The 12,321-nt window shown below is 37.8% G+C and overlaps 1 protein-coding gene across 3 annotated transcripts in view; it reads right to left on the minus strand.

Moving 5' to 3' along the window:
- Positions 1–12,321, minus strand: part of gak (cyclin G associated kinase) — a 95,515-nt gene that overhangs the window by 39,686 nt on the left and 43,508 nt on the right. For 2 of the 3 annotated variants that reach the window (XM_068221403.2, XM_009301214.5), the window contains exons 10-11: positions 9,994–10,069; positions 6,108–6,228 (exon numbers count right to left, since the gene is read on the minus strand). In XM_068221403.2, the coding sequence (XP_068077504.2) occupies positions 6,108–6,228; positions 9,994–10,069 (197 nt within the window). Of the gene's footprint in view, positions 1–112; positions 573–6,107; positions 6,229–9,993; positions 10,070–12,321 lie in introns of those variants that run through there. The other variant, XM_073951962.1, reaches the window with a different exon arrangement.

A 12,321-nucleotide genomic window follows, 5' to 3' on the forward strand; every position in this document is an offset into this window, starting at 1 on the left:
CAGAACAGACTGTGGTTACGAACAAACGACAAATAAAAATAAAGCCATGAGATGAAGGTGTAGCCCACACACACACAAATAAGCACACAAACAGGCTCTGTCCTATAGTTACCTGGAGCTTCAAGGGTTGGTGATTTTGGGACCAAGAGACATAATTTGGGAACAAAACAAGACAATGAACAAAACCAAAAATGGGCCAACTCAGGAGAAAATAAACAGACTTGAGGAGATGTGAGCGAGGGATATTTATTAAACTTGATTAATAAATGCAAACGGATTATGGAGGAGGGGGATTTATGATGTGGAAGATAAGTGTGTGTTATAAACAAAACCCTGATTGAGTTTGTTAACGTTCAGTCGCTACAATTAGACAGATCACATTTATCTTCTGACGATGAGGAGCCTGATCAAATCTACATGGGCTCACGATTGAACTCATTTATTTTTATAAACGTCCTTCATTTTGCTGTGTGATGCATGTGTTATTCTACGGAAGTGTTATTCATCTAAAGTTGCACTACACATAAACAAAGATAAACAAAATTCAAGTAAATGTATATTATGGGTTACACGCTCATTTTGTACTTGAGTGTTATTATATAAATATAAAAATGTAAAAAAAAAGAAAAAAAAACACTACATGAAAACTGTAAATAATATCTAATAATATAAAAATAAAAATAAAAAGTGCTAAAATAACTACAATTTTAGATTTTAAATCTAAATTTTAAATTAAGATCGTCACCCTGATCATGGCAAGTCTTGCTGAAACGCGTAGGTGCGGTGCACAATAGTGCTGTTTTTTACAAATACAACCTCATATTAGAAAATTTTGAGACTATGGAAAACACAAATAAAAAAATATAATTAATATGATTATTAATCATTCATATTATTATTATTATTATTATTATTATTATTAATGTGGTTTTACTATTAATATTATTATCATTATCAAATTTTGGGTTGCTTTATTTGCCTCAAATGTTTGATTATAATAAGCATTTTATTTTATTTCAATTATTTTATAGTTGTTTGGTTTTAATCATAAGTAATAATACTTTATAATTGCAAAAATAATTAAATCAAAACTACTATTAAATTAGCAAAAAAAGAAGGTAAGTAAACAGTGTGTAAAACAAACCAAAAAAACACTGCACTAATTTATACTTATTAATAACAATAATAACAACAACAACAACAATTCATTCATTCATTCATTTTCTTGTCGGCTTAGTCCCTTTATTAATCCGGGGTCGCCACAGCGGAATGAACCTGCAACTTGTCCAGCAACTTTTTACGCAGCGGATGCCCTTCCAGCCGCAACCCATCTCTGGGAAACATCCACACACACACAATCACACACACACTCATACACTACGGACAATTTAGCCTACCCAATTCATCTGTACCACATGTCTTTGGACTGTGGGGGAAACCAGAGCACCCGGAGGAAACCCACGCGAAGGCAGGGAGAACATGCAAACTCCACACAGAAACGCCAACTGAGCTGAGGTTCGAACCAGCGACCCAGCAACCTTCTTGCTGCGAGGCGACAGCACTACCTACTGCGCCACTGCCTCGCCACAACAACAACAATAATAATAATAATAATAATAATTATTATTATTATTATTATTAATTCATTCATTCAGTCATTTTCTTGTCGCCTTAGTCCCTTTATTAATCCGGGGTAGGCACAGCGGAATGAACCGCCAACTTATCTAGCAAGTTTTTACACAGCGGATGCCCTTCCAGCTGCAACCCATCTCTGGGAAACATCCACACACCCACATTCACACACACACACACTCATACACTACGAACAATTTAGCCTACCCAATTCACCTGTACCGCATGTCTTTGCCCACGGAACCGCAGGGAGAACATGCAAACTCCACACAGAAACACTAACTGAGCCAAGGCTCGAACCAGCGACCTTCTTGCTGTGAGGTGACAGCACTACCTACTGCGCCACTGCTTCGCCCTATTATTATTATCATCATCATCATCATCATCATCATCAATGTTTTATATCACTGCGTTTTATTTACTTTAAAAAATGTTTAATTAATAATAAAAAGTTGTTTAGTTTCAATCATTAATAAGTAATATTTATTAATTGCAATGATAATTAAATCAAAACTTTTAAATTAATGAAAAATAAGGTAAATAAACTGGTTATATAACAAACCAAACAAACTCTGGATAACTGTTATTCGTCCAAGGTTGTACTGCAAATAAAAAATATGTAAATAATATATAATAATATAATAGAAATTAAGAAATAAATTTCTAAAATAACTACAATTTTAGACTTTAAATCCAAATTTTAAATTAAGATGTCATCCTGATGAAGGCAATTCTTGCCGAAATGCGTAGGTGCAGTGCACAATAGCGTTGTTTTGTTTTTTAAATACATCCCCGAATTACAAAATTGTTGGGACAGTATGGAAAACACAAATAAAAAATAAGTGATTTCTAAATTTACTTTGACTTGTATTTCATAACAGACAATACAACAAATGTGTCTTTTTTCCCAAAAACAAACACGTATTGCAATTTTGTTTTTTTGCAACACATTTTTTTAAAAGTTAGCTGTATTTTTGTCCCATTCTTCCTGCAAATAAGTCTTAAGGTAGGCAACAGTATGGGGACTTTGTTATCGCATTTTGTGCTTCAAAATGTGCCACACATTGTCCATTGGAGATGGGTCGGGACTGCAGCCAGGCCAGTCAAATACCTGTATCCTCTTGCTCCACAGCCAGGACTTTGTAATGTGTACAGAATGTGGTTTTGCATTGTCTTGTTGAAATATACAAGGGTGTCCCTGGAAAAGAAGGCAGCATGTTGTGCTCCAAAATCTCTATGTGCTTTTCAGCATTAGTGGTGCCATCACAGAAGTGCAAGTTACCTTTGCCAAGGTCACTGACAGAACCCCATATCATGACAGACCTCGGCTTTTGGACTTGTTGCTGGTAATAGTCTGGATGATTCTTTTCTTCTTTGGTCCGGAGCACACAGCGTCCATTTCTCCCCCCCAAAAAATCCCTAAAATACTGACTCATCTGACCACAGTACACGTTTCCACTGTGTGATGGTCCATCACAAATGCCTCCAAGCCCAGAGAAGTCGACGACGCTTCTAAACACTGTTAACATAGGGCCTTTTTCTGGCACAGTACAGTTTTTACTGGCATTTGTGGATGTAACTATGTGTTGTGGTACTTGACAAAGGTTTGCCAAAGTAGTCCTAAGCTTATGTGGTGATATTGCTTATAGATTAATGATGATTCTTGGTGCAGTGCCGCCTGAGGGATGGGAGATCACGGTCGTTAAAGCTTAGGCTTGTGCCCTTGTCCTTCATGCACTGAAATTCCTCCAGATTCCTTGAATCTCTAGATTATGATATGCACTGCTGAACGTGAAATATCCAAATGTTTTCCTATCTTTCCTTAAGGAGCATAGCTTTCAAACATTTCAATAATTTTCTCACATATTTGTTGGGAAACTGGTGATCCTTGGCCCATCAAGGACTAGACCTTTCTTAAATGCTTGTATTTTGTACCAAATCATAATTAAAAACACCCGTTGACATCACCCATTTCAAATCGATTCATTATTTAATTAATTTATCTGATTCTTCACCCTAAATTGCTCCTGTACAAACTTTTTTTGGAATGTGTTGCAGGTCTGAATGACAGGAAAGGATGTTTATTTACTAGAGCTGTGAACCTACACTAGTCTCACGGTTCGGTTACGATTATCATGCCATCGATTCGGTTCAATTCGATATTTCGGTGCATCACGGTGCTTTTCATACACAGTTTTATATTTTCTTCACAGCAGCAGTTCTTGTATTAAAATGTATGAATATATTCATATTTATATATTATTTGTAATACAAATTTGTCATTTAATACAAACAGTCAGATATATAAACTGAAACTTTAAACAACACGAGCATTAAGCAAATAATATAAACAAATATAAATATCCAGCTCAATTTCTGATCCTTGACTAGTTCTCTTACACCTCTTTGATTGGTCACACCCTCAACAAAAACGGTTGCGATTGGCTCTTGCGCGCTGTGCTCTCCACAGATGAGTGACACTGATAAGCGGCAGGCGGCGGCGGCGATCTCATTGCCGATGTATGATAGACACGGTGGAGAAAACTCTGCAGACACGCGCTCGTTTCTTTATCCAGAAGTAATGCTGTAAAACAGCCAAGAGGAGAAGAAAAGCCACGCCAGCAGGTCAAATGGGCCACTGTGTGTGTGTGTTTGTGTGTGTGAGAGAGAGAGAAATGGAGTACTTTCATTCTCTCGATCTCAGTGAAATAGGGGCTTTTGTTGTATGTGTCAGTGAAAGACTGATTCAGCAAACACACACAGTGAAATTGTGCACAGTTTATGAGTTTTAAGTAGTTAGAGCGTTGTAAATACTTGTGATCGCCTCCCTCGCGACAGAGCGCATATGAGGTAAATTATTACTGAACCGATACCGAATTATCCGCGTCTGCATCGCGGTGCACCGAAGAAACAATTAATTTTGACACCCTTATTAATTACAAATGAAAAGAAACTGACCAGACAAAGCAAAATATTCTGTGTTCATATTTTCTGCAACAAAGTACAAATCAAAAGTCAATTTGGAAAATCACTACTTTCTTTTTCAATCGTGTTTTCCATACTGTTGCAACTTTTTCTGATTTGGGGTTGTAATATCTATGTTAATAAAGGCTTTTTAATTTTTTCCACTTTAGTATCAATGGATTCTCTAACATGTAATAACTATGTGAAAACTTCACAAAAGAATGTCAACAAACTGAATCGGCATTACATATGAACAGTGTTTTCACAACCGTAAAAATCCAATAGCTTTTAAAAAAATCTAAGAATAGAGCACAGACGCTGCAAAACACGCTCCCCATTTACACTGCCAGTTAAATGTGACCCAACTCCGATTTTTTGCTCATATGTGACACAGATGGGATCTGTTCTATGACCGTGTAAACACAAAAAAAAAAAAACATACATTCGGATATTCAGAGATCGGTTTCAGGCCTCCTTCATATGTGGAAATAAATCAGATATGTATGAATATGCAGAATATGTGACAATGCCACTGTCATGTAAACAGGCAGATCGGATTTATTGAGGCATTCCATTCTGTACATCATTAAACTTGCGACAATGTGGTGCTTCTCCGCGGTTTATTGACAAAAAGAAGAGCGTGTGTGGAGATGCCGACGCGGTAAACAACATCAGAGGAAACACCGAGGAGGAAAGTGGTCAGTCGCCACAATTTGCTCTCACCAGACCTGAGATCTCTCTCGTACCCACACATTCCTCTGAATGGTGGAGGACATCATAAAGCATATAAACCATAAGCGCAAGCGATCACGGCCCTTTCCCATCTCCACCTCAAAATCATTTTAAAGTTGGCCGAACTTCGTGTTGTAACTTTTGCTTTTTGTCGCTATTAATACACAAACTGCGGCTTCACACAGAACAACTTTATTCTCTCCAACAACAGTGCGCACACAGGCAAAGGCTAAATCTTTTAAATCCCACCAGGGCCATACCATTACATAAACTGCGTGGGGGTAAGTCTGGACTAAACTATTCGATGCTCATACTACACTTCGCATATTTGGCAGAGCTAAAAACAAGACAATATCTTCCATCGTGGCTGTTGTGGCACAGATGCTAGAACCCGCATTTATGCATGCATCGTAAATTGTATGACAAGAGTAAACGCATGAATTGGATATGGGTCACAATTAAAACAACATGTAAACAGACAGACAAATAAATCAGATATAGGAAACAAATCGGAATTGGGCATCAAGACCTGACAGTGTAAACGGGGCCTAAGACACCAGCGGGTGGTATTGTTTGCACGCTAGATTAAGTGATATCAGATTAGCCACCGGCAGATTACTAGTACTCTCGACACTACTACAACCTCTTCCTCTATTCTGCTGAATCTGTCAATGGCTCAGTGGAAAGTGATGCATCATAATGAAACCAAGGCAAGCTGAAACGCACTGGAGCAGAAAGTGAGCACAGGCTGATGTGGGCATTTTTACTGCATCGCTCACCTGGCCACCGACTGGATGACTTTAGAGGAAGTGTCTTTAATGTTGGTAAGGAATCGTTCAGTTCCTCCTTTCAGGATATCCAGGAATCCTCCACCCATGGTCGGGTCTGTGTCATACACACCTGGAGATTCAATCACACACAAACAACCGCAGGTCAAAACAGCTTGTCAGAAAGGCTTTAACAGGACAATGGTTGTGATGAATTAATGTGACGTGTGCACACAAGACATGTCTCAATGCATTTGTCTCTCTGAGGTTTGTGTATAGTGTGCTGAAGATAACTTTTTTCCATAAATTTCACAGACTAAAAAGCTGAATTTTTATTACCTTATTTTCACGTAAGAGCAGCGCTAAAAGCTGAAAGCAATGCAAAACACCCTATGCTGCTGTATATTGTACACTGCATTTTCGAATATATTGTTTTAATATATTTGATGTCCAGTTGACATGCAAAAATTAAATAAATAAAATAAAATAAAAAAGACAAAAAAAACATGAAATAACGTGACAAAAAACAAAAAAGCAGTATATAAAAAAACTTGTAATATATATAAATATTTTTATATAATTTTAATAGGCTTTTAATATCTGAACAGACCTTTTAAAATTCCATGAAACAAGATTCCATGAACATATATACCAAGATACATGTATATGAAGATTTTATTCAAGACATTTCTAAACATAATAGTGTTAATAACTCATTTCTAATAACTGATTGATTTTATCTCTGCCATGATGACAGTAAATAAAATTTGACTAGATATTTTTCAAGACACTTCTATACAGCTTAAAGTGACATTTAAAGACTTAACTAGGCTAATTAGGTTAACTAGGCAGGTTAGGGTAATTAGGCAAGTTATTGTATAACAATGGTTTGCTCTGTTAACTATCAAAAACAAATATAGCTCAAATGGGCTAATAATTTTGTCCTTAAAATAGTAAAAAAAAAAAAATGTAAAACTGCTTTTATTCTAGCCGAAATAAAACAAAGAAGACTTTCTCCAAAAGAAAAAACATCTGTGAAAATTCCCTTATTCCCAATGTATTCCTATTATAAAGTAATTTCCCTACGTAATTTCATTTGCTCTCATAAAATTTAATCAAACTTTCCCCTCAAAACCACTTTTTTTAACCTCTGGTCACATGTTAGGCCTTTGGGGCGGAGCTTTCAGTGAGTGTGTCTACTTTCTGCTCTGAATTCATCCACTTGTCAATCTTCCTTTATTTTGTTAGAAATGCCCATCTTTCTACAGTCCAATTGGTTCCCAAAAAACAAAACTATGCGCTAAGCTACCCCTCTCCCCATTTCAGGACCATTTCAAGTATTTGTACGATAGCAAAAAAAAAAAAAGGACTACCTTAACTTCCATTTAATTTCAACTTTAAGGTTTAAAAGGAAGTACAAAAGCAGCTTTTAAAAATAAACAGGATTATAATGAAACCCACCTTGCCTAAAATTACAAGTGAACTGTGAAAGAGAAACAGAAAATGCTAACAAAAAAAATGTAGAAAATTAGCATTTTAATACTGTAACAGAAGACAAATGATAATGTGTCTGCTGCAGTAATTTACACTGAATAATAGTAATAAATAATTCTTAATAAGAATGTTAATCTCACTCAAAAGTTGTCTGTTTAACACTGGCTAATGATTGGTGAACTAACATGAAAACTTTACTGAAATAACATTAGCAAAGGTTAGAAGTGGTCAAAATGTAGCTCATTGTTAGTTATAATGTTAACAAACAGGACCTACTTTACTGTAATGTGTTACTAAATTAATAAACCAATCCCCCAAAAAGTATGCGCTGTTACGTGAGAGTAGTATTATCATTTTCTGAATGTGTTCACTTAGAGTAAATCAGAGTAAAGGCAGCAGATGGTGAGCAGAGGGTCAATCCTCTTACAGCACGCACAGAGAAAGCAGCTCGTGTTGTAAATATGGGGGCAGGGGGTGAATAGCAGGAATTATCTGTTTGTGTACAGTACAATGACAGCATCGTGGTACTGTACACTCCTGAAACATCACGCTGACTGGAACACCATTGTCTATCTACATTTTCAATACCTGGATAAAGCTCACAGACTGTATTAAAAAAAACTGATATGCAATGTTGAGTTGGGATTACATTTGAGCAAGTCACAGTTCACGATATGAGATTTCTGGAATTATTGCAGAGTTTAACCATAACGAAGTGAAATTGCATCATTTGCCTGTTTTTAAGGCCTGAGAGAGATTTAAGTAGTCATGCACAAGACATTTTACCAAATGGAAGTTTAATAAAGAATAACAGTATTGAATTATTTATACATCACAAACTTTGCAGCATAATTTTAACATTTGCAAAACTCAAAACCTAATCTACCTTAGTATTTAATATTAAGGAACAAATTAGGAGTTTATTGAATCAAAAGTCATAGTTAAAGGTTGGCCAATAGCAGGAAGTGAGTCTTATAATAAAGGGTGACTATACATTTTTCAAGTAGTACTATTCAATCATTTAGTGAAATTGTATAGATGCATTATATTGCAATATATAATTGCAGCCAAATAAAATATCGCAATGTCAGATTTTTCACCAATATCGTGCAGCCATATATATATGAGCTGTACAAATAACCGTAAACAGATTGCTATCTAGATTCGACCACCTGTCATCACCAAAACTTGTTTCTGGAGGGCCGGTGTCCTGCAGATTTTAGCTCCAACCCTAATCAAACACACCTGAACAAGCCAATCAAGGTCTTACTAGGTATACATAAGACATCCAGGCAGGTGTGTTGAGGCAAGTTGGAGCTAAACATTGCAAGGACACCGGCCCACCAGGACCAGGATTGGTGACCCCTGCCCTAGACGATCTTAATCCAGCATTTCTATGATTCTGTCAATCATATTTTCAAGTTCAGGAGAAAGCAAAGGCGGCCGCACAAGTCTTTTCATTGTTTCACACACGTTGCTCAGTGACATTGACATCTCCAAATGATGTTGAATGAGTCACACACTGTATTTATAAGGTATAATTCACCTAAAATGTCATTTTTGTCTTCATAAAATGATGTTTTCGCGGCCGGGAAATCACACGTGATGTGAGCTGCTGACTGTAAGCTGTTATCACAGAGAGGGAGGGAGCGCGCCCTACTTAATGATAGACGTGCGCGCGTTTACTATAGTGAACAGAACCTGCAAATGCTGTAACAGGTAATAAAGTTGTGAATAATATTCAGTTTGTGGTACAGAGTGATCGTTTGGGAGCCTCGCGCGAAATATGAACAGCACTTAGCAATTAAAATGAAACCGAAATTTTGCACTTAATTTAAATGATCATATCGCATGTTAGAGTTATGATAGAGACAAGCATTTGAGTTGTTTTTTCTTTCATAGCGAACACACAGTTGTGCATAAAATTAATTTTTACAGTGTCAGTATAACTACTCCAGCCTATTTATTGTTGAATATAATCTAATAATGACAAATGTCTGATTTTACCAGTGAATAAAATTGTCTAATAATGTTGTCAATGACAGATTGCAATCTCAAACATAATAATTCAACATCAGAATTATTATAAGTAGAATAGAATTATTTATAGAAACCAACTAACCTAATTAAGCCCATAAATGTCACTTTAAGCCAAATACTAGCATCTTAAATATCTAGTCTAATATTATTTACTGTCATCATGGCAAAGATAAAATAAATCAGCTATTAGAAAGGAGTTATTAAAACTATTATGTTTACAAATGTGTTAAAAACAAAAATCTCTCCGTTAAACAGAACTTGGGGAAAAAATATAGAAGACCTTAAAAATTAACAAGAGGACTAACAATTCTAACTTCGACTGTACAATCAACAAAGAAAAGAAAATCAAAATTGTGTTACTCACCAGAGTTGTGTATGTTGTTGATCTGTGAGGGAAGCTGCGCGCTGTTGTTCCCGAATCCTCCGTTCTGCTCCAGGAGCTGTAGGGATTCATATCCATCATAAACAGACCTCAGACAGTAGTACGAACTTAACAGACTCATCGGGTCAACAGTCCAATGCACACACGCACACAAACACGCATCAGGAGGAAAGCAGACTCCTACACGTGCGTCTGAACGCTAGTCAACGAAAAACATCACAAAACATCAAGACGACTCCAAAGGCTGCTGCTAATCACTTTAATCCAGAGAGGAAAAACCCCTTCTTAACCCAGATCAGACGCATCTAACGCCACCCCCATGCAAACACAACTTGCTCTGAACTGGATTTATGAAAACGCCTGATTATTAATTCAGAGTGCAAAATCGGTGGTCCTCCCTCTTGTTTACTAGTCTGTTACGCAGAGTGAGATCAGAGAGAAACGGAGGGATGAGACGCTGCTTTGTGTTCAGGAGGTCATGGAGGGACGAAAAAAAAGGCAGATCGGCGAAGGAAGAGTGTGTTGGTGTCTCTAAATGGCCCTTCAGAGAGTTGCGATCAGTATGTGGGGCTCCGCTCGTCTCTGCGGGAGTGTGTGTGAGTCTGAATGCGGAAGAATGAGGGCTCTGTTAGAAATGAAGCTGCAGAAAGAGCCTCATTCAAGAAAGTGAAGCAATCGGACTGATCAAACACCAGCTTTGAATGAGAGATTGGTTGAAATGAGATGAATCGAATGCGGCTGAATATTGTGGTTTTTAGGAATGCAACGATATGGAATTTTGGACTGAAAGTCTTTAAATTTGGAGGCTGATCATCAACATGGGGCTATGAAATTATTCAAAATTCAGGTCCGATAGGGCTGCACGATGACAAAAAAATTGATAATCACGATTATTTTGCTCAAAATGTTAATCACTATTAATAATGACGATTATTCCTTTGTGTGTGTGTGTGTGTGTGTGTGTGTGTGTGTGTGTGTGTGTGAAAACAGTTCTGTCTTGTTCTCAAATCTGATTGGCTGATAGCCGTGCGATATTCTGCAATATCGGAACTCCTACAGCCTCTTTACCAAGTGTGCCGCAAGCCTACGTTTGAGTGAAGGTTTCGGCCGTTAGATCGCCCCCTGGGGGCTGGCTGCAGTACAAGTCATAAAGCCCGCCTCCTCCGTGTTAATGAAGGAGACTTGAGCCCAAATAAAAAAAAATATTACACTTGCAATAAAATGTCCCGAAAGATAGTTCTGGTCGATTAAGGCACTGGTTATTGTGCTGAAATAGGTGCAGATCTTCATTTTTGTAAACAGTTTGTTTTTAGCAGTAATTTAATGCTGGGCGTGTCATCGTGATTGACAGCTGTGATTGACAGTTTCTCAAAGCGCGGCGTCTGAGCTTCGGCAGGAGACTGAAGTAGACTGAAATGTTATTATTCGATTTCTGTGTTATTTTACCATGACAAAATGAGTTCAGCAGTAAACTATAGTTTCTGACATACATGATCTGGTGGAACACTGTTTATTCGCTAAGTTCAGGGCTTTTTTCGGGCTTTATTAGTTTGCTGATACACGCCTAGCCACCCAGATAGCAAAACACAGTTCCGGCTAGATTCTCGCCTGCCGGAGACTTATCTCTTAGAGCTCAGACTGACTAATGTTACCTCTGCTGGACCTACTCCGGATGCCTGGACTCACTACCCAATTCCAGCCCGAGTCAATCGAGCCAGATGCGGCGGCCGAACGAGCAGGCGCTGCCGCATGCGAGCCGGAATCAGCCCGCGATGCCGCGAGTAAGTTATGCGCTGCGGCCTGGAGCTGGCGTGATTGAATATATAAAACCCTCATATTTGTTAACGTTATTACATCCATTTGTGTTGATATGACAGCAAACGCATGCTGAGAAGTTCGGGGGGCGTAGTTGATTTTACATTAAGCGTTTGATTGGAAGCTCGACTCTGCTCATTTTCGCGGCTCCTCCTCTGGCTCCATCAGACAATCCTTCTGCGCATGTCTGGCTCCAATTTCAGCAGTCTTTTGCGACAGTTTGTGCCCGTCAAGCAGGCGTTTTGCCCTCAAGGCGTTCAATGGGAAAAAGGGCTGTCGCGTCGTCCATATTTTTTACAGTCATTGCTCTTTACCCTTTGTGTATTACTCCGCCCACATACAACCAGCAAAAAGCAGACACTACAGATCTAAAGTTTAAAAGATGCACGCTCAGCTGTTTAACTGTCAGCTTATGATTTGAATCTGGAAGAAAGTAGTTCCTCGTACAAAAGGGTTTTTGAGACTCTCCATGTTTGATTTAGTTTTTATATACAC

Source organism: Danio rerio, chromosome 5 (genome assembly GCF_049306965.1).
Source record: "Danio rerio strain Tuebingen ecotype United States chromosome 5, GRCz12tu, whole genome shotgun sequence".
NCBI classification, from domain to species: domain Eukaryota; kingdom Metazoa; phylum Chordata; class Actinopteri; order Cypriniformes; family Danionidae; genus Danio; species Danio rerio.